Genomic DNA, 23,299 nt, shown 5'->3' with positions numbered 1-23,299 from the left:
TACTGGCTCCAGTGACACACCCTATTCTAGTTAGAATCGGTTGTGTCACTGGAGCCAGTATACGAACTGGAACCAGCCAGAATTCCGGTTCATTTCCGGCTGAACTTTACTGGGACGTGCCACAATATCAGCGTTGCCGGCGGAACCAAAATGCTGCACAGACTAAGCACTGAATGAAACAGATCTTATCACTGTATTGATTTAACCTACCTTTCTACCAGGGAACCGGTCCAATTTGCTATACCCGTTTGTGGATTTCAAGCAGCTCGGAAATTCAGGGCGTCATTAGGGTCGTCATCATTTTAGCAAGAACAGAAATACAAAAGCGATAGCAAACCTAAATTCTCGCCAGCAATTGGGTCATTAAGCTATAAGCTATTTTTGATTTTTTCCAAAGCAGCTGATGTTAAAGATACGTAATCGGAATTTTTTCTTTTTCTTTTGTACGCCCAAATAAAAATTATTTTATGAAATTGAATTATCACGACCACACCTTCCATTGAACTACCTTGATCCCTATCCTTTTGCTGGGATAACTGTCAAAAATGCTAACCCATATGGCTAAATTCACTTTCAAAGTAGACCGATAGTGTCAAATGAGGACGTTTTTTTAGAAAATCAATTTAAAAAAATCTGAAGTTTTAGAGGTTGAATGTATATATCAGAAAGTTGCAATTTATTCTTCATTCAATGACCCAATTGAGGTGGATTTTTAACTAAGCAAAATAAATAAATAGAAAAACTAAACGAAGCTAAAGAGGCAAGTTTTTTTGCTTTTATTTTTTTAAAACATAGTTTGTTTCCCCCCTTCCTTCTCCTCAACCGTTAGGCCTCAGCAAAAGCGCACAGATACTAACTATTGCTATTCTACCGTTAGTTTCCCTAGTAGTAGTAGTAGTAGTAACAAATCTCAACGAGTAAGCAGACAAGTAAAAAGAGAGCGAGAGCTTTGTTTTATAGCGGCGCAAAAAGTAAACAATCATTGACTGAGCCGAGAGGTTGTAAGTTTTTGTAAGATTTTTTATTTAATCATGTAACTTTTCCTTTGGTTTTTGTTTTGTTTTGAAATAGTTTCACCTTCCATTGTATCACGTGAGCTAATCAATGTATTTTACTTATTTGTTAAATTGTCCACTTGAAAGTTTAATGTTTGTTTGTTAGCAGGTGAGAGTTTTGAGATTTTTTTTTGCATTCGTTACACACACATATAGGAATCTGAGAATAAGTTTGTTTTCTGTTTCTTGTTAGTTTAAGGCTCAAGTTACCTCAAGGCTTGGTAGTATGCGTAAGAAAAATTGTGTTCAGCTTTGCCACCAGATTATCCATTTAAACCTTTTCACAACTCTAAAAGAAGAATATCAGTCGATTTATTAGATCATCACGATTCAATTCATGCAAAATACCTGCTGGAAAAACCATCGGCTTAGCTAAATGGTGCTTTTGAAAAAGTGGCTGTGATTTTTTATCACACTACCACACCGAGCTGGGGTACGCAACACAACTGCGCAATGAAAAAACCACAGCCACTTTTTCAAAAGCACCATTTAGCTAAGCCGATGGTTTTTCCAGCAGGTATTTTGCATGAATTGAATCGTGATGATCTAATAAATCGACTGATATTCTTCTTTTAGAGTTTTAAAAAGGTTTAAATGGATAATCCGGTGGCAAAGCTGAACACAAATTTTCCTACGCACACTACCAAGCGTTCAATTCTAACACATGCTTAAAAAAGGTAACTTGAACCTTAATGGTTTCGGATCGACCAGCAAGGTTTTGCGGTTTGGGGAGTAGCCTGTTGAATAAATTTTGTTGATTTTGTGATAGTTATTTTTTAGGCTTCTGTTTTCTTCAATCGGGATGGCGCAGGGTGCAAGGGAATATCTTAACCATTTGACTAATCTGAAAACTGTTATGGAACCATGAGACCACTTTTCATAGGGGTGTGATGAGAACGTGAGATAACATAAATTAATTCTTGGGGCCCTATTCTCGTCGCCCAGTGACTAGAGGGAAATTTTCTGACTAAGTGACGTGGCTGTGAGAATAGGGCCCTTAATGTTGTAAAGGGCTTTAAACCGAAAGTGTAGACCATACAAATGCAGAGAATAGATGTTCATCTAGAGTGAGTAGTATTCAAGTTTTGTTCGGTACTACCACCGAAACCGATAAGATATACAATTTTCATTGAATCATCAAATTTTTAAACTTTTAAATAACTTACATTTTAGCATATCATAAAGAAACAGTTAAGACAGTGTTCCTGAATGAAATTCTTTATTGGACTGAAGATCTGAAACAAAAACGCCAACTCTTCCACCGTTTGCGCATTTTATTGCTCACCGAAAGTGCTTCCGTCAAATCTTCCCTTCTTTTTACGAGGTCAGTCCTTCGTCATATTCCACCGGGTGAGCAGCGCAGGAAACGGGTAGCATTAAAAATTCCACTTGCCAGCAGGCAGCCGATAACGAGCTAATGAATCTTTTACTATTAAAACCACCTAGCTACCCCCGCCTGCCTGTAGACACTGTGTAATACATATTCAACAGCCCTGTCGGGCAAAGCCACAAATGGAAAAAAAAAAGTTGGCGCCAAGTGCATCAGCCATTATGGTACATCCAAACGCCGGTCATTTGAGTTCAGTGTCTCCTCCGTTCATTCGAGAGCGGCCAAATGGGATTTGCTGCAAAGACGAAAACCCCGGAAACTGTTTCGAAATTGAACTCTTTCATTTCCGGTGCACCGAGCAAACAAACCCCCGGCACGTGCTCCTCTTTGGCGGATTACGTCTGAGTGGGATGCCATTAGCAGATTCCCACTCCACTACACATACACCGCCCAACTTTGATATTATTTTATTTTCACTCCTCGCTACCATCATCTTGACTGATTATATTACACCGACAACGGTATTCCATTCATTTATCGATTCCGGTTCTTGGAAGAGTTGCAGTTTTTGTTGATCTCGTAAACCAATGGGAAAATACTTTTTTTTCAATCAATTGCTTTATAACTGTCGCGACCGTCGGTTTCAGTGCAAGTGCCATAAACTACCCTTCAAACACCAGAAACAGACACTGTTTTCGCGGCCAACTGCGATGAACCGCAGGAAAGTGGTGCAGCACGACCGAGAGCTAGTAGCGAGATTTTTCTTGTGTCACGTGAGAGGGGCAAGAATGCAGTCGCTGGAATCTTTTTTCTTCGTCGAAATAGAGAAGATCCGGGTAAAACCTAACGGTTGATGGGGGCTAAGAAATTCTTCCATTCTCGCGAACGTGGTCGGAATGTAGTTACGATGGCAGTGAGTAGAAATAATGGCTTTTGTCTGTGCCAGCCGTGAGCATGGGGATTTCCGGTGAGCGAAATTTTTGATTTCACATTCATTGGAGGCGGAATAGGTGTTTGCATTGTTAAATGGTTACTAACAACGATAAATCACTGCCTGGGGAAACTTATCCCGAAAGATTACTTTCCATTTTTACGATAAGAAAGACAGTGTTTTTGCCCATGGAAATTTGATTAAATTTTCCTGGAATAACAGGCACCTTTTTTAGCAAACGAATAGAATATGGGCGTGACTCACGCTAGAAAATAATATTATCTGCTAATCGTAAATCGTTGGTCTTTTTATGAAGTGATCTGCTTCCGTGTCTGCATCATCATACCATTCGTAGCTAGCTATATGAACGAAGCTTCTGTTTCACGGATACAAACCGGTATAGTTGTCCTATACGCGTGAGAACCTCGATATGGAACCAGGTTAGTTGCTTTAAACAAACTTTTTTGGATGAAACTAAAGTTGGATCTCGAAAAGCAGTGATGGTATAGTATATAGTATAAGCAAACCTGAAATTTAATTCCGCTGCCTTCGACGATGGTTTTGAACGCCGTTTCTCAAAGCATTTTCAAAATGTCCACCGCTTTTGACAAAATCAATCACGAACTTGCCATCGCCAAATTGTGCCAACTGGGATTCAATGGGTCACTCCTTTGCTGGTTCCAGTCATAACTCGTCGACCGTGAGCTACACCTGGCCTTCCACAAGGAAGCCATCTTGAACAACTCATCTTCGTAGTTTACTTCAACGATGTAAATTACAGACAGAGGACCATGCTTGTTATCTTCCACACTACCAAATCATTCACAAATTTTTACTGCCTAAAAAGCTTCTACTGTTTCCTAGTCCCATCATCTCTGGAATATTGTTCGTCGCTCTCTATGAACGACTGCGCCAATCAACGATCCTTTCCGGCTACCCAGTTACGAGAGCCTTTGCCAATTAATTTAGCTCGACAGTCTCCAGCACTGCAAGAGCAACCGTTGTCAATGCACACATCGATTCATCAGTTTCAGATGAACGAGCTGGGAACAAGGCCTTTGTGCTGTAACATTCTGCTGAGAGTAGCTCACTGGCGGTTTAATCACACATGGGATTACAACGAATTTTGAGTCGCGTCACATTTTTTACTTTCATTAGAACCGAAATATGATAAGGGACGAGGTTCCTGGCATTTTTTAGAGTGTTTTGATTAAGGGGATCTTCTCCTGCATTCGGCGGAAAATCAAAGCAATATTTGAGAATTTTTTGTGGAAAAATGAAAAGAGATACGAGCTTCTGATTTGATCATTTTTTCGTTATTTATCAGTAATTAGAAAATGTTTTTTTTCGAAAATTCAAGATGGCGGCACAACGTTCAGTTAGAACTACACGCAAAAAATCGATGAAATTGACGATACTCATACTGAAGGCTACCGTATCCGGTTAGGTAAAGCCAATGAGGGTACATGTCCTTCCGAAGCAAGACGTACCCTGGAAGAGAGTTCTTCTTATAGTTAGCCCATGGACAAAGCCCACCTCCATCGGCATCCTTAATTAGCATTTTTTCCTTTCTCCTATAGAAAGGCCTTGCAATCTTGCTATGATTATTTTATATTATTCGACTTAGTTCGAAAATATCCTCCTGTATCTGACCACTCGGAGATAGCCGAACCGATTAGTCTCAATTGAAAGGTACAACTTTCCCATAGGCTGCTATTGTATTTCATTCTCACCCGACTTCTGGTTCCGGCGTTACGGGTTGCAAAGTGCAGTCACGTATGAAATACCCATATAAATCGTTACCAGTATGCTATCTAAAAGATGCTAAACATCACAAATTGTGTTCTAAATTGTTTGAATTTATAGTTTCACTGCTGCCCAATTAAATCCATAGTCTACATCGGACACTTTCGGCTTCAAGAAAATGACAAAGTTTCTGAATTGAATCCACATCTGCTGCTCGGCAATGTCTTACTCGATTTTAACAAATTTAATCTCAAATGAAAGCTACAGCATCTCACCCTCACACATTCACCCCCGCATACCAAAATAAATTAGAATGAAGACAAAATTTAACTAACGCTAAATAAATGTTTCTCTTTTTTGTTTCAGTGACACGTAGCTCATCAGGTTCGTGGCAGCCGAGTGCCATAATAACAATTTTACAGTATAACCAATCATGGAATCATATTCTGGATGAATGAGAAAGGCACAATTGCACCACTAGGTGTTACATGTAAAACTAAAATTTGAAGTTCATTTAATCACCAATCGTTTCGGAAAAGTCCAACTTAAAAATAGTTTGCTACATTTTTTCGGTATTTAAACTACGCACTATTGAAAAATTCCTATTATTGTGAAAATGTATGAAAACAAACTTTACGTTTTGTTAACAGCTGATGAATTTTGACAATTCGGATACCAATCGTTAGTAGTACGATTGCGCCTTTCTCATTTATTCGAACTATGATTCATTAGTTCGTCACTAACTGCTTTGCATACGATGGCCGCCTTCTGCCCGAAGAAAACAAATCAACACCACAGCAATCTTGCAGCATAATCAGCAACCAATATAACATCAGGAGGAGAACGGTGACGTACCTAAGCCCTATGTTATTAATATACAAACATAAAACAAAAATGATCTAACCTATCTGCACGAACAAAACCGTTCACAAACGCGAAAGCGAATAAATGTAAATGTGAACAGTATCGAACAACGGTGAGCATAATTATGGGTAAACAAATACACTCTACGGAGTGTATACACAAAAATAGGTTTATTTTCACCCAGTACTGAACTGTTATCCTGACGGGTTACAGATCATATGTTAAAATGAAGATGGAATGGGTTTGGAAGGAGAGGGGTGTTGGAGGCTAGTAGAGTGACAGTGTAGGATGCGTCAGAAATCCTTTATCTTATTTCGGTATGCGGTTTATATGGGAAATTCCAATGTGACCTTACTAATTAACCTGTAACTCCGGAACCAAAAGTCAGTACCGAATGAAATTCAATAGCAGTCAATGGTATTGCTATATCTTTCATTTGAAATCAAGTTTGTAAAAATCGATCAAGAATTCGCTGGGAAATTGGTGTAATATTGACTTAGGAACTTGGCGAGTTCCCCTGGGGCATCAAGGACCGTCATAGGTGGCCAATGTGGTTAAAGCTACTCTGATTGATCATTAGTGATCTAGACCCGTAAATCTAAGTAATGTTGCACACATGTTAATATATATTAAAACATTCGGACATCATGGTGTTATCAGTTTATAAGAGAGTTTCTGTGTATCCGCACTATTCAACCCGTCACTCCGGAACCGGAAGTCGGATCAGTCAGTAATCAATATCAGCTCGTGGGAGCGTTATACTGTTTGTGCAAATCGGTTCAGCCTACTCTGAGAAAATTGAGTGACATTATTTGACACACACAGGCACTTTGCGATCTTGACGCCCTCTGTTGAAAAGTCGATTTTCAGAATGATTACATAACCATTCTATACGATAAAGACAAAAAAGAGTTGTGACTGATTTAATTTTATCCTCAGATAAAAAAAAACATTGGAAGATAGGATTTGGGACCCAAACCTGGCACAAATAACTGCCATTGTACTAAGGTTGTCAAACGGTGAAATAACACTTCTCACAAGTCTCCCATCTCATGTCTCCACACAAGTCTAAGTCTATGGCTGACATTTAACCCTAAAATCGGCTATGATTTAGATTAGATTTTCTAGTCAGTACTCCCACGGCAGGTTATTTGGAGTTTACATTGCCTTTATTGAGAAAACATAGGTTACTCTCGGTAGCCGGCTGCCCAAAGATGTAAAAAATACTTAAAAATTCATTAAGAAACGTTCTTTTTCTAGTTACAGTGTACTCGAAGACAATCATGTCTCCGATAAGCAAGTGTCTGTCAAACCTTGGGAGAGAGCGAGACTGTGGACTTTCGTCGTCACCTACTCAGAAACGCTCGAAGAAGTCAGCATCAAATGGCAATACTGGACATGTCAGCGGCGACGTGTTCCGGCATGAAGCTTGTGGTGGATCTATTACGTAAAATCCAAGACAAAATCATTTGTTCGCTGGAAATCCTAGCAGTGTCAGATTGCATTGTTGTTTATTGAGTGCTGGTGTTTTTTGGGCCCGGATAGGATTGGGGTTGATGGTGGTTTTGGTCAGTCGGGTTTAGGCCACGAGCAATTTCTCCAGCACCGGGGGGTGCGGCAGAGGGTCCACCGCTAATATGATCGTGGGTTATCCGGTTATATGTTCTCGAATAGCCCGGCGTCCTTCAAGAAGTTTAGGACGGCCTCTTCTCGTACGGGGTCGTTGACCAGAAAGTCGCGAATTGAAGGCGGGAGCTCATGTCGTACCGGGATTTCAAGACAGGTGAAAAGGATGTTTTCTACTGTCTTCCGGGTAGCGCAAGTGGTGCATATTGGGGGTTGAACATTAGAAACAGTGTGTGCGTGGGAGATCCTAATGTACCCCGTCCGCAATCTGGATAGAACCCTCCGTTCTCTGCAGCACTCGTGGTCGTTTGATTTTTCGAGAAGTGGCCAGTGGCTGGTGAAATTGGCGTTAAGGACTTGGACAACGTGTCAGATGATGTCCGCGGCTGACACTTGTATTTGGCTACCAGATGGTCGACGTCCACGTTTCCATGTACGTTGCAGTGCTCGAGGATCTAGCAGAGCGTGGTGAATGAATCGATGTTGATTTAGATGGCCTGGACGAATGAGTGTCGGGATTGACCAGCTTCAAGCGCGCGGAGTAACGAGAGGAGTCGGTGACGACTTCGACGGAGAAAACGGAACACAAACCTGTCCCGCTGTCACTGACTCCGATTCCAACCTCGTTGTCTTTTTGGATCCGTCCGTGTAAGATACGGGTGTAGGTTCGGCAAACGCAGCTGCACGAGTTGGTTGTATGTAGATTGTGCGACTTCGGGGGCTTCCCCACAACCCGGATCGTCTGAGATAGTGTTGTATCAATTTGGAGGGATTCTACGTTCCAGAGGCGTGGCCATACTCGGTGGAAGCGCTGTTTCGTTGGTTACAGACTCGTCGTTCTCGGATGTTCTCTTTAAGATGATTATCGCTCGCCGGATGGATACAAGGGCAATGTTCCAGCAGAAGGGTATCTGTTTGGAGATAGCTCGGATGGACCCGTTGTATAGAGGTGCCAGGATGTAGTTCGTTCCGTTGCGATTACGTTAGGTGATTTCGACCCGCTGGTAGATCCGGCAATGGATTAGTGTCATGCCGGCTATGGTTATTGCCAGGGACCGATTGCATTTGAAGTGTTTGGTGCATATGATACTCACAAACCTTTTTCTGATTGAGCATTCGTTCATGATTTTTCAGAAATGGGGAACGAAAGTTTTGTATCCGTGTTCGACCATTTGTTCGGTGAAAACTACCAGGGTATCGCTGGCGTATAGGAAGTTGTAGACATGCTGATTAGGAATAGGGTAAACGTCAGGACGAGTCCATAGGGTAGCACGTTCTTATCGGTGAAAAGGTCGGATTCACTGCGTGTTGTCTGCTATCTGTGTTTTGGGAAAAAACACCCTCCAAATTATGTTATCTACCAACACATTTATTTTGTTCGTCAAAATGTTTCTAATGTATCAAATATACTCTAAGTTCCCTTTGAATTCTGTAGTCACTTGTAGTGGACCAGACCTCAGCACCTATCGGTATACCCGTTAAGTAGGTTAGGGCCACTGCCGGAGCTAATTGGCTCTCTAAACGGAGCCGAGAGAAATCGCACCAACGCTCACGAATCGGTATTGGGAGAAATTCCGCCGACGGGGAATTCTCAGTCGGAGTAGGGTGATTTCACCGTCGGGGACTATCCGAGTAGATCGTTATAAGGCTGGGAGCTGACTGACTCACGACAATAGGAGCTAAATAACTCATGGAATCAACATCTAAACGGCTCATTGGAACGAAAGCTAAATGGGGACGTAATAGATGGAGACAGGAAGCAAGAGAAGAGTCGAGGATTACATGAAAGCTCAAAAGTCGATCCATTTCATGGCCCAAGTGAAACTGTTTGACTTGGAACACTACCATCAGTGAGTTACCGAAGTTATATGTTAAATGTTCGCCAGAAGGAAATTTCGTCTACCTAACGTTGTATGACGTTACCGTAACCGAAAAGGATGTTCCTATTGTCGAAAGTGAGCTGCGAAAGAAGCTAAACCTTGCCGTCGTTGGGAGAGATTAATAACTTTCTCGGTAGATGAGTTTCGAAGAACAAGAGCAGATATTTAATTGTCCACATCAACGATTCTCAACCACGGTCCACAGACCCCTAAGGGGGCCGTGGAGAGATCGCTGGGGGCCCGCCGGCCCCCGAATTCTCAATAGACTGGAAGTAATACGTAGCAAGCGTACAAAATCGATGCAAATCGGGGTGATCCGGATCGAAAACAGTTCATTTCCGGTGAAGGGTTCTACTTGGCTTGAATCACGGTCGAATCGAACGGGCGTACTGCTTGATTCGCAGAACTGTTTTGCGAGAGGGACATCCCCGAACAGGGACGCGAAGTGTAGCTCATTACCGATGGTCATGTCGCAACTTTCCGCTTGGGGTATTCCTTAGAAAATATTCCTCCAATCACTAGGTGACGTGACGGTGAGAATAGGGCTCCTGATGTCGAGGAGCCTGGGGAGATATCTTCCAAAAACTGGTTCAGTTTGCATTTTTTGACTTTTCTATGGTTTGTTTAACCTTTCTGAAGCTCCACAGGAGTGCTCTTGATCATCTGATCTCCGGGAACCACTCGTCAGGGAGGAAGTCCAGTCTACCCGATCGTAGAACTAGACTTGGATAGGAAAGTGGTCGCTATTTAAGATTGTATAGACAAAAATGGATACTGCCCATACCCCGACGCAAATAGTGACGTCCTTAGCGGATTCTGTCAGCTGACTATTGACAATTCGCTCCAATGTTTAAGCCATATAGGAGAGGAGACTGCTTTGTATTACGCGGAAAATGGTGTCGGTAAAGAAGATCTCGGGGGTTGCTTCGAGCATTGGCTTCTTGCTCAGGTGGTAGTGATGTAGGTGCACGACAGTGTCGCGAAGTGGCGTCCGAACTCCTTTGTGAGCGAGTCGGGGTGAATTCGGTCCAGAAAATCGCTCCAACTCGTTTCCTTCGCTTCGACGATTGCTTGCCGGAAATGGTTTAGTCTGTTTTGTCCAGAGATCACTAAACGTCGGTGTTTTTCGGGGCCTTCGTAGGGTTTGACGGCGGGTTTTGATCGCGTTCGCCACCCCGCTCGGGGTGCCATCAGTAGACGGTTCTCTAGGAGGGGGAATCCACTGGTTCGGGAGATGCTGGATTCGGTGCAGTTAACGTAGTCGTTACGGGGGCTTCAATTTCTGCATAAAGAACTCTTGGAAATGGTTCCAATCGGCTTCCTGGTTCTGTACCCTTTCCAGTTCTTTTTTATCCCTTGAAAATGCTCTTCTAAAAAACGACGAAGGGAATTCTTCCCATTGTTTTCTAGATAACGAAAATAAAATCCCCCTGGTATATTTTTTCGAGTGAAAAATTCCTGAGAAGTGGATTTTTAAAAATTTGTAGACGCTGGCTATGACCCGAAGGACAAAGAGAAAATCGTGCGAACTTCATCTTCACAATGGTGCGTATTTTCTACGTCATTTGGTGAGATGTTCGTTGAGTTATCTAACTTCTTAACAGCATTTGGCTCAAATATTACTACTAACAAATTGAATATGAAACTGGGGAGTTTTCGAACAAAATTACCGAGATTGGATAATGTTACTCAATATATAATCTTTAGTTAATGAGACCAATCTTTCGCCTGGCGTTTTAGTTCTACACCTGAGCGTACGTTATTTCCATTTAAAAAAACAAAACTTAACGAAATTACTAAAAAACACAACCCTCGCACCCATCAGCGCCTAAACCCTTTTGTATGGTTGCTTTGCTTTGATTTCAAACAGTGTGCGTGAGACGGAAATGGTTGCATTAATGTTTTCCCCCCGTCTTTTTTGTTATTCGTCGCCATGGATAATTTTGCTGTAACAACGCTTCTGCTTCGAATGCTGTATAAAAATAACACATTTTTGTTTGTATGTTCGTTCGTTCGTTTCTTTTGTTGTCTGTTTCATTGTATTACCAATAATACGCGCAAAATATGAACCGGTTTGCTTTGATGGGTTGGATTACACGTTTGTCTGACTCCCTCACTTTCGACGGCGACGGCGGTGTACAAATTTGTTTTGTTCGTTAATGATTTTACTAAACACTGACTTTTTTGTTTGTTTGTTATTAATTTTGTTTTGGTGTTAGCTAGCTGTTAATTTTCATTGTTGATTTTTCCCTTTTTTTCCATTTCGTCATTTATCAAATCACGTTTCATTCAAGATTGATCAAATTTGTTTTTTTATTGCTTTTTTCTTTAACCAGTCCTGCTCGGTCGGTGTGCCTTTTCACTCAATTGCCATTCACCCGTTTTCGGGCTTGATTTACCCCACCTATTAGATAAGTTTTAGTAAGATTTTTTTTTCATTAGTTTATTCAATAACAACAATAGAATTAGCGTTTAATATCAATATTGTTTATCTTCACCACTTTTTGCAGTGATTTTCTTTAAAATTTCATAACAAATAATGCAATTTTTACATGCGGTGCTGCCTTCTGTTTTCCAAGGTAATGAAATATAATCTATGTTACTGTTACTTGTTTTTTTTTTGGCATTTTTTGACTCAAATTTACACACTTATCTAAAACCGGTAGCACGACTGTTTCCTACTCTCATCCGTCTCTCTTTCTGATGACGATTTCGCGTGTCACTCTCCAACGGGCCGAGTTGTAAATAGTATTTTTTTTCTTTAGCGAAAACTGTAAACATTAGCGTGTGTGCATATTTTTTTCTTCTGTTTTGCGTTAGTGTAGGTGTGGTTTGCTGTTCAAGATAATTTGACGGTTGCAGTTTCCAAGTATGATTGCGTAGTGCGGTTTTCTTTCGTTCGTTACGTAAAAAAAACATACCCAACAGTTCAGCGCTCAGCATGTTCGATGTCTGTAACTCTACTCTAGTAGCTTTCCGATCCAAAGCCAAGCAAACTTAATTTGTTTTTTGTTTTTATATAAGAGCGATTTGATTGCGCTGGACGCTTTTTGCTTAAATCTGAGATTGCATAAAAGTTTATATTTAAAAGTACGCGAATATTTATTGTATTAAGAAGAAGCATTTTTCTTAGATAGGTTACTTTTAAGTTGGTAAATGCTATTCGATTGTTTTATTTTTATATCTTGAAATTGATTATCCCCTTCCCTTAAGGTTTTTTTTTGTTTCAGTAAGTCACTTTAACCTTAACTACACATAGTTAGAACAGCCAAAAACTTGAAGATGCCTTCCAGCAAGAAAAACCAAGAGGCAAGAGGAGTATTTGGTGCTACCTCTCACAACAAACAGCCAACAAAAACTCAAACAGAAAGCAAGTGAATTAGAGATCTCGCGTACGCAAAAGCCACCCAGCAGCTGCCAGAAATGAGAAAAGAAAACACCACAGCTGTCATCCACGCGCCCAACCAAATGTTCGTCCGTCAACCGCTCACTTCGCTTCGCCGTTCGCTATTTCCTGTGCTGCTATCTGTCCTCTAGTAGGAGCTGCTGTTGCCACCCGGCACCGGTCGGATTTCGATGTTGTGCTGCTCGTCGTACTGGTACGACCGCTGCGGGGGTGGCCCATGTGTTCGCGAGTCGTCATTCGGTTAATCGCCCCCTAAACTAAGCGCCTGAACGATGCGTGGATCCGCCTTGCTGCCCTCGCGGAACTCCTCCAGCGTGAGCCGGTCGTCGTGATTCTTGTCCATCTGGTCGAAGATTTTATCCACCCGTTTCTGCGGTGTGTTTTCGTCCTCGGCTTGCGGCTGCTGACCCTGTTGGCGAAGAAAAATATTAGAAATTGTTTGGTTTTCGCTTCGATGGAGACGGGTTCGTCGCTGTTCGCCTATTGTAGTTTCACGTTAAAAACCGTCGGTAAATCTCGTCTGTTTAAAGTAGGGTATAATATAAACTCAAAATTATACATGCAATAAGATTCCAGACAAATGGAACAACATCTAAATCATTCCGAATTATTGTGATATTCCCACTACGGTAAACACTTTACACTGGATAAATGGTTTCGTGCGACACTGCCTCGCCTCGTTCCACCTCCGGCACTTTTGCTGTAGTCGACCCCATAAATTTCTGCAACAAAAAAAAGAACACCGGAACTGTATATCATTCTAAAAATAGCAAACCAAAAAAAGATAAGCTAAACAAACGAGATTTCTATCCGCTATCCCCGAACCGTCGTCCCGTCCCGTAATAACTGGCACTGCTAGTGGCGCGACACGGCTCTCTTTGCTAATCCACTTACCACCATCTGATAGATGGCATCGACGATGTTGTACATTTCGTCCCTCGTTATGAAACCGTCATTGTCGACGTCGTACAATCGGAACGCCCCTGTGCGGAAGAGATGAAGAGAAAAAGCTATATAAGTAACATTGCGAAGGTGATTTGATTTATATGAAGATGGATTCTGAGATTTTTTTTCTGTTGGAAAGGATGTGTAACTAAGCTGGAACAGATATTCAATCACAATTCGATCGGTATGAATATGTTCCCCGTTGGGGTGACAGCTCGACGACAGAGTTATTAGAATGAGACACGCACTTTTTTTTCACAGCCAACTTCGATTGTGATCGCATATGAGAAACAGAAAAAAAACAGCACATGTGTTCACTATATTACTGATAAATATTTGAATTTATGGTTTTTTGTGTTCAAGAACATAAAAACCAACCCATCTGTTTTGAGGAGATGAAATTTGGGAAATCGTTTGTTTTCATCGACGAAATAAAAACACTAAAGGTAGGTATCGTTTTCCAATGGATTTTCATTCGGGCGGTGAAACCAGACATAAACCCAGGAGCAATAAAAGCAGCCAATCAACTCCAACGTAAACAGTGATGATAGCGTGGTTTGTTCGAAGGAAAAGGTGCTTTATTTCTTTTTTCGTCTTCCAAATCTTGCCATTGTATCGAGAGGTGCGATTCAAAGCTGATAAAAGCAATCCGAGAGCAATGGCGATTTGAGCATCCATTTTATTGGATTGTGGTTCTGGGTGTCTTTTAGGTTGGTTGACACACAGCTGTAGCGTTGCACAGATGATTCGGAAATTTGCGTCGTCTAATCGCTAATTTAATTGAAATCAGAAGTAAATTTAGTCCCTTCATTTAAGAAACCCTAGGTCAACCACAGATTGGTTATCTTGGAGGTGTTTTTGCACTTCGGTTTCTCCTCATCAGTAACTAGCACCAACTTGCGGGTCAGTTGCATGAACGCTTAAACAACTGGCTGGTTCCGAGTTAATGTCTTGAGAGGCAGTTCTTGTTTGCTGATGAGAAAGTGGATTTCTAAACTGTATTTTAGTAGAGAACCAAACGCCTGTCACTATGCATTGCGTTTTAAATTGTAAATTTTGGGATCTAAAGGGTACCCCACATAAAATTACATAACGGAAAAACGCTGTAGAAAACTACTTATTGGACCGATCCTTTTCAAACTTTCAGCCAATAAAATATAACCCATTGGTAAGCTTTTGGCATATTTATTTCATTCAACTTCAATACCATCATCGCACTGTCGCACCTTACGCTTAACTCCATTCATTAGGTTCTATGCAACATCTGGCTGCAGCTTCCTCTATACGGAAACCCACTTTTTCTTCTTGTATTCCTCAGATTTGACCTCCTTGGGATACTCCCGTAGTGCCTGCTTCATAATCGTCTAGTATTTTTCGATGGCCCTCAATTCCGGTGCGTCATTCTTGTTCTTGGGTACGAAAGTGACCCCGTTGACTTCGCAGCACCTCAGGACAACATTTGATTAGTGGTATGAAGCTAGATCCGGCCAGAAGATCTTAGGGCCCTCGTGTTGTTTCAACAGAGAAAGCAGATGCTTCTGTAGACACTCCTTGACGTAGATCTCCCCGTTTACAGTTCCGGTAATCATAAACGGTGCACTCCGTTTGCCACATGAACAGATCGCTTGCCAAATCATGTATTTATTGACAAATTTTCAAGAGAAAATACCCAATGGATTATGGAGCGTTTTTCCGTGATGCAATTTTATTTGGGGACACCCTTTTGATCATGAGCTCTCAGCTTTAAATATTTGACATTTGAGATGAGTTTAATGATTCCAATTCTATTTTTTTGTATTTTTAGTATTAAAATGCGATCAATGAGTTGGTTTATGAGTTCCGAGATTAGAATGCTGGAATGTGAAGTCTGCCTTACGTACGTCTGCCGCTTGAATTTTGAATGTGAGATGAGTTTAGAGTTAAAAACACTTATTTATTTATTTATCACGCACATCAACAGGCCGTAATCGGCCCCAATGATGGAAACTTAAACTACGACAAATGAAAGTCGAACAGGTGCAACACACGATTGAAGAGGGGTTGTAGTCCCGTGATAGCGGCATTATCTGTCTGAATAGTTCGTCGAAACAACACTCTCAGAAGAACGTTTCCGCGTAACGTTCTGGACTTTGCTTGGATGTTAACTCGCTCTAGTAAATCTGGAGAATCGATGCGTCCTGACAGAAGATCAGAGATGAATAAGGCTCTTGCAGTTTCTCTACGACACTGGAGAGTATCGAGCTGGATGAGTTGACACCGACTCTCGTAGCTTGGTAGACGAACAGGATCGCACCAAGGCAGGCGTCGAAGAGCATACCGTATAAATTTTCGTTGAACGCCTTCAATTCGATCGCTGCTGTTCATGTAATTCGGGTTCCAGACCGCCGAACAATACTCCAGCGTGGAGCGCACTAAAGAGCAGTATAGGGTTTTGAGACAATAAATGTCTGTAAAGGATTTAGCCGTACGGAAAATGAAGCCCAGGCTTCGCGATGCTTTACCAACAACATACGAAATGTGATTCTTAAATGTAAGTTTTGAATCTAACAGCACTCCAAGATCCTTAACGCAGCTCAACCGGGAAACAAGAGCTCCAGACAAGTTATATTCAAACTCAATGGGATCTTTTTTTTTCTGGAGAACGATATCACAGAACATTTCGCCGGATTCAGAATCATTCGGTTGTTTTCACACCATCTGCTGAAAGTGTCGAATTGCTGCTGCAAATATTGTGCGTCCGTTGGGCTCCTAATTCTGTTGAAAATTTTTAGATCATCTGCATACGACAACCGTGGTCCTTTCAGCTGATAGTTTACATCGTTGAAATAGAGAGTGAATAAAAATGGTCCGAGATGACTTCCTTGCGGAATACCAGACGTTGCGGAGAACAGTTTGGAGTATGCATCACCTATGTTCACACTGAGTTGACGGCCAACGAGATAGGATTGAAACCATCGTAGGAGTGAAAGCTGAAGCCAAGTTTTTTTTCAATTTAGCGACTGCGATATCGTGATTGAGGGCGGTGGAAATATGCGGCGATTGATCTCTGGCATTAACGAAGCATAGATCTAAAAACCGGTCGTTCTCGTTCGTGGTACTGTTGATCTGCTGAAGTGTAGCCGTGCTATAGCCATCCAGAAGAGTAATGCTGCTAGGATGAAAAACAGATTCGTCTGGGTCGGGTTGTAGAAATCCGTTATGAACGGAACGTCACTTTATTGTAGAAAGGTTGAAATCGCCGATAATCATGATTTCGTCAGTGATTTGCACCATCGCGGAAACAGAAGTCAATGATTCAGAATGAGAATCAACTAGTGCAGAGTCGCGAATTTTATCGGGAGGGAAATAAACCGCACATATATATAATGTTCGAGTTCCCAATTTTATCGCTGCCATACTTGTTCGATGCTGCTCCAAGCGTCATTTGTTATATGTTGAACTTTTAATCCACGACGCACAGCGAGCAAAACACCGCCACCGGAGGATTTGTTGCTGTTGAGAGAGCTACGATCACATCTGAGAACCTCGTAGTCAGAGCAAATCACCTGGCTGGAAAGAGTCTGCTCATTTAGCCATGTTTCTGTCAATGCGATGATGTCGTAACAGCAGTCCGAGGTAGCTAGGCGATAGGTATTTGCACAGGAATTCATGCCTCCCACATTTTGATAGTATAAGTGGATGGGCGACGATTTTAAGCACCGAAGGCTGACCGGCACTCCTCGATTCATTCGTCTGGAATGTACACCGGGGCGACTGGAATGACTGCTAACAACAGATGGCGCGGGTGAACTGCATGAATTGGCAGCACTCGTGATGGAAATTGGAGTGCTCCTCAGGAGGTTTCCAGCTGACGGCTGACAGCGATGACTCATTAATTGACAGTCGGAAGCATTCGAGCTAGAACAAACAGTTCCATCAGGAAAAACGGTTGATTCATCAACATAATTTTTAAAATACTTGCCAAAGAGGGCAATTTGGAAGTCCCCCTCTCCATTCCCAGACACAGGGCCGGGACGACTGAAGATACCGCTGACTGCAAGGGGCACGACTGTGCTGGGAGGATTGGGGGATTCCATATTGCTTTCTACGGTGCGTCCCGGTTGCCGTTGATCAACAGGCAAATTGTCGGTGCGTGGTCTAAAATAACTGCTATTTGCGATGGATTTATCCCAGTCGAGGTATTTTCCGAAACCCATGCTTCCCGTCATTATTACGTTCTTGCCGAAAGTCGATGAACTCGCGGAAATACATCCCATCCGGCCAGGTTTCGGCATTGAGAGCCATTTCACGAAGTTGAGGGTCAACACCAATTTTGAAAGAAATGAAATTAAGCCCGCTCAAATTTGCGTCTTTTTTTCACTAACTTCTTCCGTTGAAACGCACTCCTTAACCATAGCACCAACCTCATCTTCGGAAACGGTGGTGGCAATTCGCGACAAATAAATCCAGCATTTACTAGTAACGGGTTGAACAGTGATTGTGGGTACCTTTACTACATCACCCTTTTTCTTGCCACACGTTAGGCTGGGGACATCGGATTTAGAAAGAAATTTATCATCCTCCGTCTCGCGAGCACGTTTGGCTTCAGATCATTTTGGAACGGGCCATGATATGGGAGTTGCAGGCAATGTCGTTGCGGATTCCACTGATTTTCTGGTTTTCTCCATTTCAGCCTTTAATGCTTCAAGCGCTGTTTTATGTGCGTCAGTCAGCAAACGGAACGCTTCGCTTAATGCTGTAAAAGCTGCATTCACTGCGGAGGATTTCATCAAATCCACACAGCTGTCGCAAAGCAAAGAATATATTCGCTGAGTCGTTAATAATGTCCAATTTTGGACGAGTGAGCGTTGAACACGATAGATGCATGATTCTGTCGCAGAATCCTTGGCATTTCAGCTGATTCAAAGTGGTTACCGGCTCGGAGCACTGCAGGCAGATCGAATCCATTGCGAATCGCCTATAGGTAGGCAACAGTAGCTACTTCGCGAATAAGCTTTCCCGATATGCATCCACGGTTTCACCACAAGAATTCTATCACTACCGTCGACACTTTGGGAGAACAAAATGTTTGTCAATTGTCACCGCACGACCAAGAATCACAAATTATCAGTCAATTGATCAATAACTGCAGCTTAGGCGAGGGCACAAACTCTATTCTAATTGAAAAATCACTGAATATACACAAAAAAACGATCCAAAATACGAGAACGAAAATAAACAAACTGATTCACAACAGTGTTATCAGTACTAGCTACTTAGATTTGATGATCGACTTCTGAGCTCTGAGTTATATATCCGGAAAATCGAGTTGAGTTGAATCATGTTCTCATGTTGGAACATGAGTCATGTTTTCATGTTCAAACATGATTCATGCTTTCATGTTCAAACATGATTCATGTTTGCTAAATTGCTAAATCTGAGTTGACTCTACGTTCTAAGTTTTCAATTTAAAGATTTTTTTTTTTTTGAATGATTCAGCCAAACTTGTTTTCAAAATTGTTAGAGGGTCGTCTTGGTAAGGTTCAGGCGGAAAATGTTTGTCGAGAAATTCGTTTGCTGCTGTGATGTCGACGTGGACCAGGATATATTAACGTTTTTTTCTGCGACCTGTTAGCTGTTTTTGTTTGTTTCATACGATGCGAATGGGCGTTTGTGGGTCGATGCTTGTCACGAATTTCTGGAAATTTGCCTTCGAAGATTCCTTCTTCTTACCGACGAAAATCGTTTCCTTGCTTTTGAAGTCCAATAGCACCTTCATGCCACCGGTTTTGTTGAATAGTGATCTAGCTGCTGTTTTTGTCTTTCCAGGCTTGCTCGACATCGTCAGACCACCAGAACTTAGGCGTGTGCTTGTTTTTCTGTTTGCAGAGTTTCAGGACGCTTTTGGTCTAAGGCTGAAGGCTGGCTTGCTGCCTTCCATATTTTTGACACATTCGTTGACTTTTTTCATATTGGTGAAGAATTGTGATCTCTGGCGAGGTTTGATTTTTATATGATTGTTTCCAGGGTCATATGGTGACTGCCAACTCCGTACTCGAGGATGTTCGTGGTCGCGTCTAGCAGTAACGATGGGGATACGAGCACAAGATCAATGGCCGAGGGTCTTCTGTTCAGGTTCACCGGGAAGAAGGTAGGCTGTCCGTTGTTCATGATAACTAGGTTTTGTTCGTTTACCAAATCGAGCAGTATTGATCCGTTCCCGTCCGTGTGCAAAGGGTCCCAAGCGTAGTGGTGAGCGTTGAGATCACCTCCGATTACGACTTTGCTAAATCCAGACGCTTTGTGGAGAATTTCTTTCACCTCGTGTTCGAATTCGGTAGCAGATATATTCGGTGCTACATACAGAGATATTACTAGAATATCTGTATGAGCAATGTGTCGGTCTACTGCTTGGATTTTTGGGAAATCGGTTAACGGATATTCTCTGGACTTGATCTTGTTGTTAATTATTATACCTGCACCTCCGTATCTATCTCTTCTTGACTTCAGAAAAGAGAAAACGCCTGGTATTCTTTACTTCGATTGTTCCAGTTCTAGCTTACTTCAGCATTCTGACACAAGTGCAATATCATATCTCTCTTCAATCAACACTCGCGATAGCTCTTCCTTATGCTTTTTTAAACTTTGGATGTTTATCTGAAATATTTTTGACAGTATCTGACATTTACTCACGGTTTGTATTCTGTTCGGCTCCGCGTTTGTTTCTGCTCCGTGACCGTTCTTTATGCTTCGAGTCGAGGTTGTTGCTCTGATGTATAGCACCCAAAGATTTGGTAACGTTATCCGTTCTGTCGCTGTTCGTAGTTGTTTCAGAACCTAGCTCTTGGTTGATTTCTTGTGATCGTTGCTCTGCTATTTTTTGGGCCCATCTCTCGTAGTCCGTGACGCGGAATTTGTTGAAAAGTTTTTTTTCTAGTCTGTATACACTTCGATGGTTTCCGCGGTGGTACCGTCTTCTAGTGGGCGTTTCGCTATGTTGACTTTGGGCCTGAACTCGGGTTTTGTTGTGTATTTGCCAGCCGCCATGGCTGCGTATGATTGCGGCAGTGTTGAGAACTCATCTTCGTTCGCTAGTACGTCGTACCGGTTTTGGGTAAAGACGGCATACTGTTCTTTGGCTTCCATGCAGGTCAGCGTTGTTCGAGCCATGATCGTTTTGATGTTTCGTAGCCGTGTTCGCTCCGGACAGTCCATGTCGGTTGTGTGATGTTCAGTCTTGCAAATAGAAGCATTTCAGTGAGTTTGAGCAATCTCTGGTCTCGTCTTCATGCAATGCCGAGCAGTTAGAGCATCGTTTCTTCGATCTGCAGTTTTCGGTTCGATGGTTGTATCTCAGACAGTTGAGACACAGGACCGGTCTGTTGATGAAAGGGCGAACTGCGTTGATACAGCAAAACATTCGGACGCCTCTAGGTAGCTGACTTGCGCGGAAGGTGATTCCAATCCGATTAGTTGGTATTTTTCTGCCGTCCTCGAAACGGTGCAATCTGTTAATGCTGATGATTGGGTATGGGCTGGTGATGTTTTCTCCGAATCTCTTCAATTTCCAAGTCCGTCGGGAACCCGGTAACTACACCGGAAACTGAGACGAAGCTTCGTGGGATGTACGCTTTGAAGTTGTTTTCCGTCAGCAACTTATCGTGTTATAGTTCATTAGCAGCCTGTAGTGATCCCAAGTAGAAGTAGTAGTTTGAATTTCCCGAGTGCTCTAATGTTTGTTATACTTTTGCGGTACGTCTCTGATGTAGTCATCAATATGCCAAAGGATATCTTGTTTATGTGTGCTGTTCCATCCTTGTTATTTAGCAACTGCACGATTACTCGATAGGGTTCGGGGTCTGACTCGTTGTGTTCGTCGAGTTGAAAAACCCTTCTACCGTCCGGCGGCTTCGCCATTTTGAAAGACACCTTCGCCTTGTGTAGAAGATTATTTCCAGGATCGAGAATTAAAGAAAATTCTCTTCGCTACTAATATACCTTTTCACCACGTTATTTGAAGATAGAAGACTGTCAATCCGTCTTTTTCAGTGCGATAAATCACCAACAAAACCGTCCTCTTTGCCAAAAGAATTTACAACTTCTGAATTCAGAGGATATAAACAATACACTTCAAAGAGATATTCTGTAAAATTTGGTTAATTTCTTTCCATGGGCAAAAACATCCAGTTATAAGTGCTGCAATAATTTCTTATTCACCCTTCGAAGAAATGTACCAACATTTGCCAAAATTAAACAATCTCAATCTGTAAAAAAAAGAAATTTCATTCGTTATCAGAAAAAATACTCACAGTGCAACTTCTCGTCCAGATTTCCTCTCGATGTAATCGACAGCGCTCTGATGAACTCCTCGAACTCGATCGACCCGTCCTGGGGGAAGAAAACAGAAACAAAAAGAAAAATTAGTTTAACACAATGCTAACACAAATCAAGTCTCTTACTAACAAAAATAATCCCATGTCACATCCCGTGTCCCATTCATCGGTACGTCACCGAAGGTTCGACAACAGAACAACAAACAGCACATGTTGCTAACTTTACAAGACGCTCCCCACCCCGCCACCAACCACCCGTTGAAATCCAAGAACTTTTATATTAATGGTGACAGTTGGCCAAAATCGCAGCAGGCTATGACACGATTAACGAGCGAAAGCGAAACTCCACCGCCACTTGCTTATCTGTGTGTCTGTTTACCCGCTGGAACGGGGGAAAAAGACTTTCCCGTCGGATAACCTACCAGCTGTCGGAGTTGACTCCAAGCGCAGTAAAATACTTTGTTTCGAAACATAATTACCGGAAGCGAGCGACGCTATACATACGCCTCTACGGTAGTTACCCCCTTGGCATCCCAGCGAGGAAAGGGGGGGAATCGTAACGAAAAACTTTTACCTCTTATCAGAAGTCGTTTTTATTTTACTGTCTCATTTCGGCGTTTTTCGGCGACGACGACAACATCGGCAATAAAACATGATTTGCATAATGAGCAAAGTGGGAAGTCATGTGTCGGTGATTGGGAATGTCGAGTTGCTACACGCTACCGAGCAGTGGCGCTATAAATCTCCGGAAGTCGGAACGGTAATTTACCCTCCAGCCAGGGTCACGGTTGATAAGTAGGTCGACGACGATGACGGTAATGACTGTATTTTGCCGCGAAGGTTCTGCTGAGCGATCGATTGCACGATTGCTTGGATTGCTGTGCCATGCCAAAATGAACCTTGTAAATGTACACAGTCGATCCACAGGAGGGGTAGGACACGTGGTTATTTTGCACTGAAAAGTGTTTTTTCGTGTTTGTTTCTTGACGGGTATCACTACAAACATACCAAGATTTTCGCTTGTGCAACCGCGAGGCTTTTCCGATTTTCTTTGTAAACTCGTAACCAGTTTCAGGTTAGAAGGGTACGGGTGCTTGAGGTGGTTTGAGGCAGAGGATTAAATCGCGTGTTAGAGCAACAGGCGATTTAATAGAGTGAGCACACGACAAGCGAAAAAAAACGAGCAAGTGTGATATATGTATTT

At 42.2% G+C, this 23,299-nt stretch overlaps 1 protein-coding gene across 2 annotated transcripts in view; it reads right to left on the bottom strand.

The window, feature by feature from the left end:
- Positions 1-753: 753 nt before the first annotated feature.
- Positions 754-23,299, bottom strand: part of LOC131691593 (frequenin-1) — a 162,087-nt gene continuing 139,541 nt past the window's right edge. For both annotated transcript variants that reach the window (XM_058978123.1, XM_058978131.1), the window contains exons 6-8: positions 22,072-22,150; positions 13,733-13,821; positions 754-13,247 (exon numbers count right to left, since the gene is read on the bottom strand). In XM_058978123.1, coding sequence (XP_058834106.1) covers positions 13,080-13,247; positions 13,733-13,821; positions 22,072-22,150 — 336 coding nt within the window. In that variant the 3' untranslated portion in view covers positions 754-13,079. The remainder of the gene's footprint in view (positions 13,248-13,732; positions 13,822-22,071; positions 22,151-23,299) is intronic.

Source organism: Topomyia yanbarensis, chromosome 1 (genome assembly GCF_030247195.1).
Source record: "Topomyia yanbarensis strain Yona2022 chromosome 1, ASM3024719v1, whole genome shotgun sequence".
Classification (NCBI taxonomy): domain Eukaryota; kingdom Metazoa; phylum Arthropoda; class Insecta; order Diptera; family Culicidae; genus Topomyia; species Topomyia yanbarensis.
The sequence above is the reverse complement of the archived record's forward strand: the minus strand, read 5'-3'. Positions and strand labels throughout refer to the sequence as shown.